The following is a 19,380-nucleotide window of genomic DNA, read 5'->3' on the forward strand; positions in this document are numbered from 1 at the left end:
GGGGACGAGTGAGCTCACTGAGCTAACTGAAGGTCACCCACCGTGACGATGGCTGGCTGCGGATGTGCTGTGACGTGGGGGGGAAAGGGATGGGAAAAGGAGGTAGCAGTGGCTGGGGGTGGGTTTCAGAGATGTTTGGGAAAGCCCTTTTCCCAAGCTTCCTCTTAGACGTGACAGGAAGTCCTTGCTCTCCGAATGGGAAGGAGGAGAGGCGTATCGATGGCCACCGAGGCTCCCGATGGGACAACTTGCAGAGATGACACCACACCACCCACTGGGGGATGCAGTAAGCCGGGGGTGGGGGTGCTACTGTTGATATTGTGAAGGACAGTCAGGCCAGGACTGGATGTGGTGGTGAGCGCTGTCTATGCTAATCCCCCTCGGTGAGAACTCAGTGTGGGTGATCCGCACTGTCTCAACACTGCTCCAGTGACCGCCCGCTCCCTGGGTAGGCCATTATCCCGACACAGAGCGGCGGACAATACCTTGTTTACACTATGTGGTGGCTCTGGCATCCTGTCAAGACTGGCTGATCCTCAAAACATGCAGAGAATTTTTCCAGTGACTAAGGGAGTAGGTCTTTAATGCATTTCCTTTATGTACTTATTTTTTTTTATTGACTAAATGCACAAAGTTTTAGATAACAATTCTAACAATCTTTGCAGCGGAACTGTACTTCTCAATTATCCATGTCTGGAGTCTTGTCTGTTGGGTCTAAATTTAACAAGTGCCTTGACCAAGCATATTCTCTGATTTCAAGTCTGGCAAAACCTCCATCAGAGTTCTTGATGTGGAGGGGTGAAGGTTCATCAACCTTAGACAGATGTTTGGCTGTCAGAGGAAGGGCTTGTTGCAGCTGTAGGTCTTTCCGATTTGTGGTCTGCATTCGGGCGACCCCTCACCCCTGGTACAATCCTCAGAGTTGACCTCATTGCGTCCCCACACAAGAGAAGCCCTCTGGGACTAGGGGAACGTGACCAAAGGCAGCTCCAGCCTTCTCTGTCTGCTGTGCGTGTAAGACGCTTGAAAAGAGGAGCCAGAACACACACACACACACACACACACACACACACACACACACACACACACACACACACACACACACACACACACACACACACACACACACACACACACACACACACACACACACACACACACACACACACACACACACACACACACACACACTTCCTTGCGCAAACTTCCTGTTGCAGCTCCTCCAGTCATCTAAGGATCAGATGGAACAGATCGGAACAGGCTGTATCCAATGGTGTTTGCAAGTCAAGACAATACAAGTGTCTGTGTATTAAGGAGGCTCATGGGTAACAGAGGATTTGGGTAATTTACCTGGAATGAGTCACCAGCTTCTCATAAATTAAACCTAAAAAGAATTACCTGCTACATGGTATACGACAACAATAGTAATTTATTGTTTTGGCACTATGTAAATAAAATTGAATTGAATTGAATTAAATAAATGCACAGTGACATTAAATCCTGGCTGGTCTCCATCCACAGATCTTTCAGACAGTGTGTAACAATTTGCCTTTTTTGAAGCATGTAAGCAAGCATTAAAAGCAACTATTACTGGTTATCATCTTCAAGTTAAGTTTCATGTTATATGGTCATATGAAGGACAGACAAACACACTTGGCCTTCCAACAAGCCACCTAGCTATGTACTATGCAGTTCTGTAGTGTGGGTCAGACCACCTCACAAACATGTAAGGTAATGTAAGGCTTCACAGCACGACATTGCCAACTATATTGCCAAAAGACATGAGTTAGCATACTAGCAAGCCTTCTATCAGTGCCAACTGTGCTGTTGTTGGCCTTTGTATTGTTCCTCACTGCTGCTTTAAGCTTGTTGTTATGTATTTCTCAGTCTTCTTAGAGTAATTTCTCAGTAATCATCCTCTATCAATCTCCCATTTTTCTCCCTTCCTTCCATGCTCTGCTCTTCTCCAAATCCATCTCTCCCCTTAAAGACAGGGTAGGCAGTGTTGGAGTAAGCTAGATTTTGAAAGTATAAAACCCAGAAAAATCCCATTCGCTTTCTTCAGGCCTTCCTCCATAACACATGAATGCACACTGCCTGACCAAAGGCCCTTGCTAAACCGGACTCTCCCCACTCCCACTCAGTCACGGAGAGAACCCTGTTTTGTAGTCATATTACTGGAAACAGAACGCTGTTTTGTAGTCATATTCGTGGAAAGAGAACGCTGTTTTGTAGTCATATTCGTGGAAACAGAGGACACTCGAAGGGGTAGGATGATACAGTGGAGAACTTGGGGTTGACAGATAAAGCTAATTGATGCCATTGAAATAAGAACATAATATGGGGTTAGTTATTTATGTTGAATTTCTCATACACTGCAATATGAAGACCCACACATGTTTAGTTATGCAGGTCTACTTCTTTTGGATATTCAGACTGCGTTTGCTGCTAATATCAGTTTCACTGATATGTTGTAAATTACTCATCAATTAACACATACAGCCAGAAAAACTGACAGGAAGAGTTGAGGTGCTTTTTACAGCCCTGCAACTGTCACGGATGACAGCATTTGATTCATTCATTGCTGTCAGGATGTAAAGAAAATTTCAATAAATATAACTAGAAAATGCTTGTGAAGTACGTTGCCTACCATAGCTTTCAGCAGTGGGTGGTTTAATGGGTTCATTAGGTCGGATAGTGGGCTAAGGCTTTTAGGCATTATTCCCAGTGAGAAATAAGAAACGAAAGACAGGAAAGGACAGAGGGCGTTGAAGAGCAGATACGAGAAGACTACATCACCATGATCTCATTGGGCTCAGTTCGCACACTCTGACCTGAAGGGCTGAAGCAACTAACCATCCCTCTGAACGCATCACATCACGGCTTCATCAGCGCACTGGCAAGGGGTATGATGAGTCTTCTCCTCCCTTATGTGCTGTCTTCCATTATCTTGTGTTTTCTTCTCTACTTCCCCATTCTCTATTTCCCCCCTCAAATCCTCCCTTACCCAACTCCTCTTCCCTTTTCTCCTTGCGGAGCATGTGCCAATTCGCACCCGGCCAGGAGCAGTCTTAAATTATTTGACTCAAGTGGAATAGACCATGGGAAGCCGTCCAAGAATCAGCGTATGCATAGGGACTGCTGGAGTGGCAAGTTGATAATGGCCATCACCTTCGTGGATGGTGCTGACGCGTTGAACTGCCTAATTAGGCAAAGGACGTGTGACAAGACAACCGCAGCATGAATATCACAAGGGGAATTTTTAAGAAGCGCATATGGCTGAAAACGATTAGTCTGGGCCTCTGTGTCTCTCCCCCTCTCATACACGACTTATGGTTTTAACAGGCGGCGATGGAAAATGAAAAAATCAACACATAATGTCTCAGGTGACAGGCTGTAGGTATATAGAAGTAAAATATTTATGGTTCAAATTAAATATTAACCAGCTGTCCATGATCTACTATAGTCTATGACGTTTAGGTTCCAAGGCCTTATTCTTAATGCTGTCAACATTTATCACCTACAGTATATGGAAAAATAACCCACAATTGTATGTGCTTTGGGGTATGAAATGTGCCAGTGAATCTAACTGCCTGGGGCCAGCTGCCCTAAGAATAAACAGCACATCACAGTGGTTGAATTATCAATATGACGAGGGGCAGCTCTTGAAAATACACGCGAAATAAAGAAATCAGTCAATTAAAAATAAAATATGAATGTTTCAGAAATAGCTGTAAAATGAATTGCAGTCTTGATATAAAACATAAAGGCTTGTTGAAAGGTCACAAGGTTTTGAGCAAGGCAGAGGCATCTCCATTTATATTTTTCAAGGTAACGGCACCTGGTCCTCTGGGAAGGGCAAACAAAGGGTTGGCATGGCGACAGTGTGTGACAGTTCCCCCTACCTACAGTCAGACTTTCTATCAGTATGTTCGGCTCTTCCTATTTCCATTTCAACGCAAAAAACCACACACAATAATGTACAAACATCAAGTGACAGCTTGCACCCCTGCCGTTTACATTTAGGTTAACACCATTAAAGCTCTGCTGACAGCTTCTGTGAGGTGCTGCAACCACCTGCTATTCTTTACCTGTCGTGCTGTCATGTAAAAAGCGGCTCCTCAGGTGCTCTGTGTCACCTCACTATCATCAATGAATGAATGCATCGCTCTTCCTCCCTCTCATTCTCTCTCTCCCTCTTATTTTCTCTCTCCATCCCTCTCATTTTCTCTGTCCCTCATTCTTATTCTCTCTCTCTCTCGCTCACTCATTTACTCTTATCCTCTCTCTCACTCACTCTTATTCTCTCTCTCGCTCAACCACTCTCATTCCTGTTGACAGTAGACAGTGTGTATGAGGCATTGTTTGACCAGTACACCTATTACAGTCATAAATGAAGTCAGTGATTCCAGGGGAACACATACAGCTGGGAGGGAAAGTCAGAACACAGTAGTATGCTTTGGTAAGGAAAGGGTTAAGTCTACTGTGTGCAACCAATCAATCAACAGAGGGCAGCTATCATGTAAAGCAGAGAGTCGGAGGAGAGAGAGAGAGAGAGAGAGAGAGAAAAAAGCACAAGAGAAAGAAAGCAAAAGAGAGAGAGTGAGGAGGGAGGGAGGCAGAGAAAGAGGATGGAGGGAGAGAGAGAGAGAGAGGGAGGGAGGGAGGGTGGGAGGCAGAGAAAGAGGATGGTGAGAGTGAGGGAGAGAGGGAGGGAGGAGAAGCAGAGCCAGACTGCCAGTGTTCGTCTGTGACACTCTTCACGAGAGAGAGAGAGAGAGAGAGAGAGAGACAGAGAGAGGGACAGAGAGAAAGAGAGAGGGACAGAGAGAGACTGCAAGGGTTCGCTCATTGCCCCACACCCACTGACAATCTGCCACCCGCTCCGAGACAGGAGAGGAGGAGAAAAAGAGACAAGAGAGAGAGAGAGCAAGAGGAGAGCAAGTGGGAGAGAGAGCAAGAGGAGGGAGAGGAGGAGGAGAGGGAGGGGAGGAGAGAGAGGAGGAGAGAGAGGCTGCCAGAGAGAAAGCCGCTGCCGGAGCAACAGAGCTGGCAGAGCACTAGCGCGACTCAAGACCTCCACACAGTGATGCCCTCCCGCTGCTGCCGGCCCCAGCTCCAGCTCCAGCTCCAGCTCCAGCTCCAGCCCCGGCTCCCACTCCTTTCCCCCGAGACTGCCCTCTATCTGGGCCACCAAGCCACTCTGCCCCGCACCGCTGGGAACAAAGGAGCCGGACGACTTCAGCAGAGCAAGGTAACACTTCTTTTTTTTTTCCCCAAAAAAAGGACAGATGGAATGTGAAAACGGATTTGGCGACAAATAAAGTCACTTCTTATAGTAGATTCTTTACACCTCACAATATGTAGGGCACTATAGACTGTGTGTCTTATGCTGAGTAATCAGATGAATATGTCCTTTGAAGATTGGGGATTTGTGAGATGAAACCTGGGTCTGTCCCTCTATGGTGTCAAAAGTAGGTTAGAGATGGAGTGTATTTGTATACGTTTGCACACTGTGAGACAGTGTGTGCCGGACAATTTAAGTACGCTAAATACAAATCAAGGCTATTTACAAGAGTGTTATACGAGAGACTTGACTCTAAAAACAATTATTCTGGTTTGGCAGAGAGATGGAATGTGTCAGCCAGAAGAAACCCTGCACCTTCTCAATATTTACTTTTATAGTAGACAAAAAATGCTTACATGTGTTAGATATAAATGCATGGCTCCCCTGGCAATTAATTCATCACTGTTAACTGCTTAAATATACAAGAACTCCTTTTGCAGAGGTGTTCTACCTGAGCTTATACCGCATCTGGCACTCGTCTCTTAGCTGAGGATGATAGTGTGAAATAAGTGTGTGTGTATGTGTATGTGTGTGTGTGTGTGTGTCACTGTGTGTGCATGAGTATGTACATGAGTATGTGCATGCATGTTTGTGTGCCTGTGTGTGTGTAGTACGTGGAGCTTGTGTGTGTGTGTGTGTGTGTGTGTGTGTGTACGAGACTGGCAGGTGTGGGCAGTAGCGCATATGAGAGCCTCTCAAAGCGGGTCCCCGGCTGCCTGCTCCTCCCGCCTGCCAATCACATGTGGAGTGCCAAAACTCTCTCTGTCTCTGTGAAAGAGACGGAGGAGTGGATGCAGCGCGGGGCGCACATCACGCTGCTTTAAAGACTTGTTTGCTGAGCGAGTGCATGAAAGAGACCATAGGGGAGGGAGACGAGAGTGCATGATTACAGAAAGGCAGATGAAATAAATAAACAAACAAACTGCGTAGCAGGCCAGGCTGGTGGAAGTCGAGAGATAAGAGCTGTACTTGCCACAGATACTCTAATGTGTGGATTATCAGAAACCAGCAGCCACTCCACATGTAAAACTCGTCACGTAAATTATGCCATATAACACGCCGCTTCTGAGATATTTTTAGATCAAAACTCGACAGAGGTGGATGACTGGGCACCTCTGATGCTAAACAGAGGTAATACAGGATGGGAGGGATATGAGTCAGTTCTCCTCTTTCTCGTATCTCTTCTCAGGAGCCTGGAGTGTGACCTGCCTGGCGTTGGCCGTGGATGACGTGTGCCCATTTACGTCTCGAGCTGGAGTGGGCAGTGCGTGCCATGCGGCGAGCTGATTACTTCCTTTCTCGAGCTAATGACCTTCCTGAGAGGGAGTGTGGCTTCCCGCCCACGTGCAGCTGAGATGCACAAAGATCAGGCCCAGGCAGTGTGACAGCGAACCAGGTGGTGATCAAAGAGTCTCAAGCAGCTGGAAGGGAGCGGACAGACGTTGGACTTAACCAGCACCCGGTGACAAACACGAGGGAGAGAGAGAGAGAGGAACTGAGAGACACAGAGAGAAGGAGAGGCAGAGGGAAAGGGAGAGATTTCCCGAGAGATTGTTTCGATGATAGACCACATTAGAGGAAACGGAGTATAACTAACTGCAGCTCGTTGACATTGCACACATATTATCTCCCGCACACACAAAACACACACCAACGCTCCCTCGACCCTGACCATCCACCAGATGAAAATCCCCGACTTGGAATACACACGCATGTGAGCGGCGGCTCTGAGGCAGCCTGCCGGCGCTGTCCCCGCTCGCTCCTTTAGGACACTTCTACAGAGACAAAAGGACAATAGGCCAAAGTGCATAAAGCACAAGAAAGGCTTTCATGTCGTCGACCACGTGGATGTTACAATGCACAGACCCTCCCGCAGCTCTGGAGCAGGAGTAGCAGGGTATCTGTGTGCATCAGTCACCCTCTGACAGACCTCTGAAGGCCAAGGAATACAGTGTGTTTGCAACAACAAAGGCCAGATCATATCTTTGAGACCTTAACTACAATCAAAGGGCTACTTTTTTTTTTTTCCTCACGAGGACCTGATTTGTTTTGGACTCATCTTTTCTTCTCTCAGTGCCGTCCTGTTACACTGAGGCTGGATGGAGCAAGAGTCCTAGCAGCTCCTCGGGCCGGCTTGTGCTGCCTGACTAAAAGGGGTTGGTGCTGGTGGATGAGCCCGACCTGCCAGGACTGCTGAGGCAGGAGTGGATGGTGACAGCAGGGAGAAGCCGACACGAGCATGGTGCACTCTTATGACATCCTGTCGGGACTACTCAGGAGCTGCTGCTGGCTCACGGGCTCCTGAGGAGGACTGAGGAGAGGGAGGGGTAAGTGACCCACGACTGTGCTTGTCTGTGTGTGCCTATTTAGTGTGTGTGTGTGTGTGTGTGCGTGTATGTGTATCTGTTTATCTGCGTATGTATTTCGTGTATGTGTGTAGGTGTTGCTATGTCTGCTTTTAAGTAGATGGTATCAGTCTAAAATGAAAAAGATTTGCATAAAAGAGAGGAAAAAGGAAGCTTCCACGCTTCTGAGGTTCCACACATCCCATGACACTGATTTTGAATGAGTTAACCATGCTTGTTTGCCTGAGTACGTGCTTGAGGTTTGATCGAGTTCAAAAGGTCAAGATGCTGCCATCATGGCTTCCATGACCTTTCTTAACTATTCAACATGGCTCTATTACCCTCTATGGCTCTATTAAAGCCTGCACTTTGAGAGCACTTCTGGGTTGTGTAACTGGGCAGACTTTAACCAAAAGAAATTTAATAAATCTTTCTAAGAGGATTGCAGTCTGAACTCAAGAGACACAAAGGGAGAAAACTAATTTTTTTCCCAGGCTAATAACTAGGAAACATGAGACTTCTTCCTCATCTTAAGCTTGCTCTTCAAATTATGAATCACACTCAGTCCTGCCTGTGGAGTAACTCAAGATCTCTAACTCTGAAGTATGTAAAAGCCAGACGAGGTATTTCACAATTAAATGAGAAGGCGTCTCTACCATGTCTCAATTGGGGACATCCAAGTATCCCAATTAGCAAGCAACTGCAGTGAACTTTTGCTGAGCAAGGGTGCAGCCAATGAACCAATGACGCAACCAAAACACCTTCCAATCCCTCTAACTTTTGTCCTAATTTTGTCCTTGTTGTGTCCTTCCTACAGGAGAATGCATACCCCTCCTGTGCTGGAACTCCAAGCCACCATGAGCGACATCAACAACAACAATAACAACGTGACCGTCCTCGACAGCGCCGACCCATTGGACCAGGACATGGATGCAACCTTGCCCTACCCGGTCAGCTTCCAGGTGTCCCTGACCGGCTTCCTGATGCTGGAGATTGTGCTGGGCCTGAGCAGCAACCTCACAGTGCTGGTCCTCTACTGCATGAAGTCCAACCTGGTCAGCTCGGTCAGCAACATCGTCACCATGAACCTGCATGTGCTGGACGTGCTAGTGTGCGTGGCTTGTATCCCGCTCACCATCGCTGTAGTGCTGCTGCCGCCTCAGGACAACGCGGCACTCGTCTGCTGCTTCCACGAGGCCAGCGTGTCATTCGCCAGCGTTGCCACGGCAGCCAACGTCTTGGCAATCACCCTGGACAGATATGACATCTCGGTGCGGCCGGCAAACCGTGTGCTGACAATGGGTCGTGCCGTGGCACTGCTGGGCTCCATCTGGGTGTTGTCCTTCCTCAGCTTCCTAGTGCCCTTCATGGAGGTGGGCTTCTTTATCCGGGGCAGGGACATGGAGGGGAACCAGACCCTGGAGTACGAGGAGGAGGGCTTGTGGGCCAACCACTATGACACAGACCTGGGTCTCTACTACCACTTGCTGGCCCAGATCCCCATCTTCTTCTTTACGGCGGTGGTCATGCTGGTGACCTACTACAAGATCCTGCAGGCGCTCAACATTCGGATCGGCACGCGCTTCCACACCGCCGCACCTAAGAAGAAAGTGCGTGGCAAGAGCACGAAGGCAGCCGTTTCCATGACGACGTCAGGGACGGCGTCGGCAGCCCAGCCCGAGTCCACTGACGCCTCGCAGAGCAGCGCACCACCGCGGAACCCGCCGCTGGCCATGCGCACCTCCGTGGCAGTCATCATCGCCCTGCGGCGCGCCGTCAAGCGGCACCGGGAGAGGCGGGAGCGGCAGCGGCGGGTCTTCCGCATGTCGCTGCTCATCATCTCCACCTTCCTGCTCTGCTGGACGCCCCTCACCGTGCTCAATGCCATCATCCTTAGCACCGGCCCCAGCGGCATGGCGGCCCGACTGCGCTTGGGCTTCCTGGTCATGGCCTACGGCACCACCATCTTCCACCCGCTGCTCTATGCCTTCACCAGGCAAAAGTTCCAGAAGGTGCTCAAGAGCAAGATGAAGAAGAGGGTGGTGTCCGTGGTGGAGGCTGAGCCAACACCCAACAACGTGGTCATCCATAACTCCTGGATCGACCCCAAACGGAACAAAAAGGTAACCTTCGAGGAGACTGAGGTCAGGCAAAAGTGTCTCTCGTCTGTGGACGTAGAGTGAACCATCAGACTCACACTGAACTCATGCTAAGGTCAATGATCCTTTATCAGGTACCAATGCGCTGAAAAAGGGAAACCTCATATCCAAAGCAGACATGTATTACCTGCACAGTTTCACAGCGTGGAGCAAATAATTTAATACTATTTATTGTAATGGTGACTAGATGTCAAGGACAGTTCAAAGTGTGTACAGACTGCATGTGTTTTTTTGTTATAGTGGTGAAATGAAATTGTGTAAATATAGGAGTAATGTATAGCAGAGTACTTATACATCCATGTACAGACATAGAAAGAGAGGCCACGTGCTATTTGTCCTGTTTATAATGATTAAAACCTGAAACAGGTGGAAATACGTTCTGATATCCAGTTGTACTCTGTGCCAATTTTCCTCAGCTCCCGTCTTTCTCTCCCCTCTTCCTCTCCCTCTCTGTTTCTCTCTCTGCCAACAAGAGCACTTTGCAAATCACATAAAGCATCAAGCAGCCGTACTGGCGCAAGGATTTATAGAGCGTATCTCATATCCCTTTCCTGTCCTTTGAGAGCCCTCTGAATCTGCCCGTAAACTCAGAGAATAAAGACTGGGGTTCAGGCTGAGGATGAAGATGGGGACAGGGAGAGGGTGGAGGTAGATGATGGTGGGCGCACAACAGTGGGAGAGACATCCTTTCAGACGGTTTCATAACCATCAGTAGCCCCATTTTTGGCCAAAAGGGAGCAACCTACTTGCCCGTGCGGCTAATTCCGCTGTCTGAGTCAGTGTCACCCCTTTAACACCAAAGTAAGGGTGCTGTAGGCCTATACGAGACGTGAGTTTAGTCTCTTTGCGTCTATCATTGATTTCACCTGACTTGCCCTTTCCTGTTGCCCTTAACCTCTCCGGTATGCTTGAGAGCTCCACTGCTATGCCATCTCTCTAATCTCTGGCCGCCGCTCTGCGAGGTTGGACGCAGAGTGGGGGTCTGAGAGTCGGTGTCTGCTTCGTTTCAAAATCACTCCTGGGGTTGTCTGGCAGGCCGAATCAGACTCTTATCAGTTTTTATAGAGGATCTAGGAAGGGGAAAGAGTCACATCACGTCGCTCTCTGGAGGTGTGAGGGCAAAAAGCCGGACAGGGCAGCCCTAGCCAAGGGACTGTGTCACAAATGTGAAGTGGTCATGAGTGGCTGGGTCATATCAGCACTTGCCCTTGGGATCCCAGGGGAGCCTGTGTAATTTATTTATTTTTAATTGTTTTGGTCCTGATATCGAGGGCCTGTGATATCAGATAATAACTGTTCAGCATGGTAGCCCATGCATCACCATGCTGACATTGGAAGGTCATGCATTTCTCAGCAGGGGTCATGGTGGTGGCGGTGCTGCGGCACGCACAGAATGTCAATGCACAAGCGCTGCTAAGTGTCCATCTCAACACTACTAACATGGTTGCAGAAACTCATAACAGTTGTAGTAGGCACAGACACTGAGGTGACTTTACAAAACACACACATATTTACCCACACAGCAGTTGTAGGTAGAGTGCACAACATGAAAAGCCCCAATGCTGCTGCTACTACTACTGCTACTACTACTGCTACTACTACTGCTACTACTACTACTGCTGCTGCTGCTGCTGCTGCTGCTACTACTACTACTGCTACTAGTGCTACTGCTACTGCTACTACTGCTGCTACTACTACTGCTGCTACTACTGCTGCTGCTGCTGCTGCTGTTGCTACTGCTACTACTACTGCTGCTACTGCTGCTACTGCTGCTGCTGCTGCTACTAGTGCTGCTGCTGCTGCTGCTGCTTCTGCTGCTGCTACTGCTGCTGCTACTACAGCTGCTGTTGCTACAGCTACTTCTACTAATACTATCGTTATGAATACAGTAACAACATCCTCCTCCATTCAGACACAGTTATGGTTGACCAAAGGTCACCTACTGCTGATGGATGCTATCTCCCTGGGTTATCTAAGGTTAATCTGACGATGTGCTGCCCACAAGGCTTGAGGTGGATGAGCATGACCAGCATGACCTCTTCTAACAAAACGCCAGATAAGCCTGATGTCCACCTTGAGCGTCCTGAACAATAAATCCATTCAGCTCGCGCTCAATATACATTTTTAAGATCATTACGGACCCAGGTATTGGCACTTCTTCAAAAGGCCAGAACACCACAGTGCAGGTTTAAAAGATGATGATGAACCCATCGGACAGTTCTTCAAATGCCAGGCTAATGGCAGAGAGGGAAAAGAGTGAGTTTGTGCAAGGCACAGGCTACGTGCTGGAGCTGCCTGTCCTTTTATGCAGCGAGTGACTAATGCATGTGCATCCACAAATTGCGCTCCTGTCTACTATTTACAGGCACATGAGTAATGTGGTTAGAATATCTACGGGGAACAGGTCAGACTGCTCATCCTATCCTATCAAAGACAAGTAAGTGCGCTACAGAGGAGGATGCGCTGAATACCTGCTCTTCCGGAACTGGAGGTGAATCACGCTCTGGTGTCTTAGAGTGGTCATTTTTAAAAGATGTATCTCTCTAGCTCCACGAACCCAGTGCTGTATCAAACATCCGCAGATTGCCTTTGCAGCAACACTACAGGGTTCTGGGGGCTAAGGAGTGAGGGGCGTGAGGGGCGTGAGGCCCCTCGCCATCTCTCCGGGCCTTTCACGAGGCTCATGTGAAGGGGATATGGAGGTCGGGGGATTTCTCGGAGGCCTGCGCTGTTACACAAAGTTTAGTCACATGGGAGGTGGAACGGGACCCTCGAGGGTGCCTCGGACTCTGTAGATGGGGGTGATATGCTAGTGATGAAGGGGCCTTTCATTGCCATGGTTGGGAAACGGCCTGCAGATGTTCCGTGCTAGCTGGCGGACACAATGCTGATTGTAAGTGGTGGGGCGATGGGCGGCCCACCAGTCAAGGAAAAGGTACTACTAGAAAGGGGTGTGTGTCTGCCGGTGTCTGTGAGTATAAAGTCAAGTGCAACCTAGAAAGTAAAAGCCAGACCAATGATTTTCATTCACAGCAGTTATAGCAGTTATATAACAGCACTATAATGAAATTGCATCACTCTGTCAGAAGCCTAACACTGATTATGGTGAGCAACAAGAAGAAAGAAAGACATAGGCCAAAACACTGCCGCCCAGCTCAACTACTGCTATCTGTCCAGGCATACATCGCACTCCGCATCACCTAATTCCATTTCCTGTAAAGGAAACAGCTCCAATTAGAAGCCCTGCAAGTGTAATCTTTCAGATTGAACACATAACCTATGACTGACATCGCCACCTCTCTCCAAAATGAACTGCAAAGGTTTTCATTAAGACTGCCCGTGCCATTGCCCGTCAGAGTGACAGTTATGTGAGCCTCTTCTCGTTCAAACACTAATCGAATGACACCTCAGATCCACCTGCTCATGACCAGACCACAGGGGGAAAAAGAAGATGAAACCTATTCAAAGAATGAGAAGGAGAAAAACTAAATAAATGCCCACCAACCTTTCACACTGACTAAGGCTCACTCTCATCTCATGCCGTTCTTGACTACAGAGCACTGAGCCAAGGTTCTCTGACAATATGGCATGTCGTCTCAGAGCAACTTCGCCTGTCACTTCGGCTACCGTGACTGACAGTTCCATCAAATACACAAGGGACTAGAAAAAGGTTTTCTGTTTCTTTCTTTCAAGGTTTTGATAACCATTGCCTCAGATATTCAAATTCTACAATTCAATCAAGATCTGACTTTCAGAAAAAGAGAGCAGTAATTGAACAAGACAAACAGACTGATTCAGTAATAGATGAAGATAGGCTATATAGTCACCAGCTCATGGATGAAAAACTCCATCAAGCTTCAATTTATTCCTCTACTGACAAATAGGATGGGGAAAAGGCAGAAGGAATATTTTTTTTTACGGATGTCTGATGGAGAGAGCAGATTACAGAAAGCTCATTTTACATATCAGATGTCCATGCACAGTGATACAATCGATGGTCTGGATACTACAAGGAAAAGACAGACAGATAAACAGAAAGACAGACAGACAAACAGAGAAAGCGACAGAGACAACCAGACAGACAGACAGGGAGAGAGAGACAGAGAGAGAGAGCGACAGAGAGAGAGCGACAGAGAGAGAGGCAGACAGAACAATCACTTTGAGTTACCAGGCTTCACAACAGCTTGACCAACAGTTTGATGTAGCTGCTCCTTCTCCTTTTTTAACTCTTTCCCTTCAGCCCTCTCTTCCTCGTCTGAACCCAGTCATCCTTTCTGCTTTATTTGCTTATCCCCGTGGCAAGTATTGTGTCTGTGCCACTTGAAGGCCCCGCACTTTGATCTGACATTGATCTGGCTTTGATTCCCCCTCAACAATGACCGGCCATTCTCTGCTGTGTGTCGCTGTCACCGACATGGACCCTGCCACAGTATCCACTTCAATCATGTTATTGTATCTGACAGGCATCAGAGGCGTGCGCACAAACACACACACACACACACACACACACACACACACACACACACACACACACCTTCCTATTACAGGCTTCCTTCCCTCATTTTACTGCTTCAGGTCGTTCCTCCACTGTCAAACCCTGATATACACACACACACACACACACACATGTGCACAAACGCACACAGACACACAGCAGGTATCTAATCTTCCCATTCCCCTCTGCTCTCACACACACACACACCCACACACACAAACGCACACACGCACACACGCACACACACCCTGGTGCTCTTGTGGAAGAAAGGGGAGGGAAATCATATTACCTTGCCTGTGTTGGGCTATTATTGTGTTAGACCAGCACAAACAGGGGCGTAATTCCGCGCTATTATGCCATCATGGCAGCAGAATAAAGGGTTGTGAATGCGCAGGGGAGAAAAAAAATCTAAAAATGCTGTTCCAACGAAGTGTTTGAAGCACCAGCGAAACAGAGAAACAGGTACAGGCAGTGACAGATAGACGGCCGACTCAGGCACAGGCCGTTATACGCGCTAACGAGCAAACAGCAAGAGAGAAAAAGACACACACACACACACACACACACACACACACACACACACACACACACACACACACACACACACACACACACACACACACACACACACACACACACACACACACACACAGGCGCATGCACTACACCGCGTAAATACACTCCACTTTCATGACGTGACCTCAGGGGAGAGGAGAAGCAGAACACTACCATTACAGACAGAGCCAAGTCATGAAGAGAGAGAGAGAGAGAGAGAGAGGGAGGGAGAAAGAGAGAGAGACAGAGAGAGGGAGAGAGAGAGAGAGAGAGAGAGAGAGAGAGAGGGAGAGAGAGGGGGGAGAGCTTGTGAGTAAAAGAGGGAGGGAGAGAGAGAGAGAGATAGCGAGGGAAAGAGTAAGAGAGGGTGAGACAGGGTTTGTGCCTTGAGAGAGAAGTGAAGAAAACAGGTCCACAGAGCGAAGAGATTGATTCTACGCATAAACATACTGTATAATACAAATAGTGAGATGGAGGAAGACAAACAGAGAGATTGTGTGTATGTGAGAATGAGCGGTGGACAGAGATGAAAGAGGGGAAAGCTGTAGTCTCTCAATCATGTGACCCTTCTCCTTGGTGGACGAAGCGTGTGATTCAACAGCATTCAATCTTCCGAAGTGACAAGTAAAGAAGGCTGTTTGTGGGAGGACGGCAAGGTCATGAACAAACCCGAGGACACTTGAAACTCACTTGCGGCACATGCCCTACAACAGCTACACTCTCCCATTAAATAAAAAAATACAAACATAAACATAAAAGTGAAGATGGTAGTACATCAACTGATCCACAAAAGCCACTAATGGGAGGTAGCATCAACAACACACGAGAGTAAAAGTAAAAGCGTTGTTTATGAATCCTGTGCACTCTGTCGCACGTGGGCCTGATGTAATTTTTTCAAAGTTGAGATTCTGCAGTGGCCTTTTCGTGCCTGCATAACAACCATGTGCAGAAATGGCACATTTGAGAAAGAGTTCTTGGGCTGGCAAAATTGCCAGGAGGTCACTCTACGGAAGTCGTTAAAGTAATACACACAAACATATATTTGAATTTCACCGACTTGTTTGTGAGATCTGACATTTAAAAAAAAAAAAAAAAAAAAAACACTGTGTTTGCATAAGCAGTATAGACATCCAGGTGGCAATGCATTCGATCTCAATTTTAATTGACACCTTTCCACTTGAAAGCTGCGTAATGAAATGCTACCAGCATTTCAAATAGAACCCATCCTGGCTTCGCATCTCGACGCCAGGGAGCAGAGGATCTCTGCTCTCTGAGATTCAGACGAATATAGTGTGCTATAAATTAAATTAATTATTATTATTATTATTATTATCTCTTTCATTTGTGTGTATGCAGAGCAGAGGCCCACTGAATTTCCAGCTTTCTCAACGCAGATAAACAGAGCCAGGAAAAAGTGACTCCAAAAAAAGTAGGTTGCTGCCTCACCACTAACCTAATTCTAGTCGGGTATTCATTCATCAAAAACAAGTGTGCACTGTCCGCTTCACTCCAGAAATACCTGCGAGCAGAACTGGACGTGCTCAAGCTCCAGCAAAGCTGCAACACAGACATTAGCTGTGTCTGCAATCTCAGCAACTTCAACACCAGCATTTATGCCTAGACAAAAGGCTCACCTGAGCTGCCCTGACATGGATACTGGTGCTAAGTGGTAGCTAATAGCTATATGGGATCATGGGTTAGTATGGTATGGAGTAGGTAGCGCTAATAGCTATATGGGATCATGGGTTAGTATGGTATGGAGTAGGTAGCGCTAATAGCTATATGGGATCATGGGTTAGTATGGTATGGAATAGGTAGCGCTAATAGCTATATGGGATCATGGGTTAGTATGGTATGGAGTAGGTTGGTACCACACTAAGTTTATACTGAAGGTAGCAGTATGTGCTGGTGAAAGGTGTGGGTATGTGTCTTAATGTGTCAAGGCTACAAGCTCTTCAACATCTATTTTGTTATGTTGTTAAGTTTGCTCTTAAAAACTGTGCCTATGAAATACCTCCACACTCACTGCTCCAATCACCTTCCACTCTCTTGCATCTTACATCACACAGTGATTTGCTTGCAGTTTGCATTGCCTCATCAGCTTTGATGGACAGCATGCAAACAGCAGGGACAGCACGCTGCTCGGGATCTTGACGCGCTCGGTGCGGTGAGAATGCTCGGTGAGACAGCGGGGGCACTCCAGGGGAGTGTGTTGGCATAGGGTTTTGTGTGTGTGAGTGTGTGTGTGTGTGTGTGTGTGTGTGTTGTGTGTGTGTGTGTGCTGGGGAGTAACAGCGGGAATAGCTGGGGGCGAGCCATCACTCACCGAGCTCGTTGAGGCTCTGCGCTGCCTTGGTGATCTCCCGGCTGCCGCCCTGCAGCTGGCCCTGCAGCCGCTTGCTCAGGTACAGGATGCGGATGATCCGGCGCAGCAGGTCACAGGCCACCTGTGGGGGGGAGCCAGGCAGGTCAGACAGGGAGGGGCGTTACTGGTCAATACATCACTGAGTAAACAACTGGGTTTTTAATTAGTGGACCTGTGGTTTCTTAAGGTGCTTCTACAGAGAAAACAGTGAGAGAGAGAGAGAAAAAAAAAAGTTATGGATATGTGAGTGTGCTTTTTTTGTTTTTTTTTATATTGACAACCTTCACTGCTTGGCAGCATTTACCCTAAAGGATGTGTGAAGCATGTGTGCTTCAATCTGTTTTGAGAGGGAGTGAGAACAGGATAGCAGAGCGCTGGAGGTTCAGCCTCCAGAACACATTCCAAAAATAAAAACTGCTTCAGACAGCTTATGCAAATTGTGAAAACGAATGGGTGTCTGTGCGCAAGAGCACACAGAGATGCCATGCTACACAGTCACTCCAATGAGCGCTGACAAAAAAAAAGGATACTTTTCCTGACCAAACTCTATAGCGGACCCGCCACTGCTCAGGTAAATTACTTTACAGCAGTTGTGAAAAGCACTCAGGGCTTAAGGCCCTGCAGGCATGTGCCAGAGCAGGAGGGATGTTTTGGTAGTGGTCCTGATAAAGGCGGTGGCAAAGCGCGCCCAGCGGCTGAAGGACAAAGGGAGGTCGCCGTTATTTGGGGCTGGAGCGGCGGAGGTGCAGCTGAGAGCCGGGGGTCTGTCCCCTGAGCCCGAGCGTGTGTCAGACTGATTGCTTTATCAGGGGGTGACAGAGCGTCTGGATTTTTTTGTAGGAATGTTGAATCCGGGGAGGGTAAGGGAAGGGAGAAGGAGGAAAAAACAAAAACAAAAGCAACAACAAAAAAATGACAATGTTAGGGGGGGGGGGGGGGGCGGACGGACTCGGGCTTGTCTTCCAGCACAACACCAGGACAGCGCAAGTCAGAGGGAAAAAAAAAGCTCACGTGTTGGACCGATTCCCTCAGAGCAGGGAAGAAATGAAAAAAGGGCTGCTGGAGGCAAGGAGAGTCATGTGCGCCGTCCCCAAGACACTGGGCTGCCGTAGAGGGAAAAAGGGAGATGTACTTGTCGCTTGTAGAGGACAGCTGTTTACAGGGATCTGCCCACTCCTGAGTAGCGAATCAAATTAGGTCAAAGGGGTTAATGACAGACAGTGACAACAGGTCACCTCAGAATCACTGACACCGCTAGATATGGGTGTGTGAGTGTATGTCAGTGTATGTGAGAGTATGTCAATGTATCTAAGTGTTTGTTAAGAGTTTTCCAGCACACCTCTGTGTGACGACCTCAGTCCAGCAGAAAGATATCAAGGTAGACAGGGCATCAATACTGAGTTTATGTACCACAGTCAGTGACCTTTCTGCGGCCATAACATCAATATTTAATAATGATCTCTCCCTCCCTGGACTCCTGGAAACACGCCGCTGAAAAGGCTTGTAAATCCACAGGCGTCTCCTCCCCGGCCCAGCACCCAGCGCCTAAGCGCTTCAGGTTGGGTTGCTGGTGGGGCGGAGGTGGGGCGGTGGTGGTGGTGGGCTTTCTGAAAAGCTGCAGAAACTCAAACCTCCATGGAGCCGATTGCTTTTATTGATCAACAATTCTAAATGGGGGCCACTAGCAGCACAGCAGGCGTGTGCGAGCTCCAGAAATGATGTAATTGGGGGTGGAGGGGTGGTGGGTAACAGGGAGTAAAAGGCGATCAAATCCAGGGATTGGCTGAGGCTTGCACTGTAACGCTTTGATATGATTCTTGTGTAATGGTTATTGGGAGGCCAAAGGGTAAAACAGATGGTTCAAATAATATTCAGTCTCTCTTTCACTCTTTCTTTCACTCTCATTTCTCGCTCTCTCTCTCAGCAGGTATATTATGTCAGAGAGAGAGACAGAGCAATTTCTTCCCATCATGCAAATGGAATATGTATGTCACTCTGCTAGGTGCAGACATGGCACAGAGATGAAGAGATGCGAAAACATAAAACCTGTTGGCATGGGTGAGTCATGAATTCCTTTTAAAAAGGCATAAGATCCTGTCATCACATATTACCAA

General features: G+C 47.8%; 2 protein-coding genes and 1 long non-coding RNA gene across 3 annotated transcripts in view; 2 read left to right on the forward strand and 1 right to left on the reverse strand.

The window, feature by feature from the left end:
• Positions 1-19,380, reverse strand: part of cog5 (component of oligomeric golgi complex 5) — a 78,323-nt gene that overhangs the window by 55,963 nt on the left and 2,980 nt on the right. The window contains exon 6 of the mRNA XM_031583273.1: positions 17,228-17,348. Within this exon, the coding sequence (XP_031439133.1) occupies positions 17,228-17,348 (121 nt within the window). The remainder of the gene's footprint in view (positions 1-17,227; positions 17,349-19,380) is intronic.
• Positions 5,061-7,030, forward strand: LOC116224179. Its single transcript, XR_004165485.1, has 2 exons — positions 5,061-5,254; positions 6,537-7,030. It is a non-coding gene; the product is annotated as an uncharacterized LOC116224179 (long non-coding RNA).
• gpr22a (G protein-coupled receptor 22a) lies at positions 7,054-10,226 on the forward strand. The gene is made up of 2 exons (XM_031583275.2): positions 7,054-7,674; positions 8,510-10,226. Exon 2 carries the CDS (start codon positions 8,514-8,516, stop codon positions 9,873-9,875), a length of 1,362 nt encoding a protein of 453 aa, XP_031439135.1. The 5' UTR covers positions 7,054-7,674; positions 8,510-8,513; the 3' UTR covers positions 9,876-10,226.

This window comes from Clupea harengus, chromosome 16 (assembly GCF_900700415.2).
Source record: "Clupea harengus chromosome 16, Ch_v2.0.2, whole genome shotgun sequence".
Taxonomy (NCBI): Eukaryota; Metazoa; Chordata; class Actinopteri; order Clupeiformes; family Clupeidae; genus Clupea; species Clupea harengus.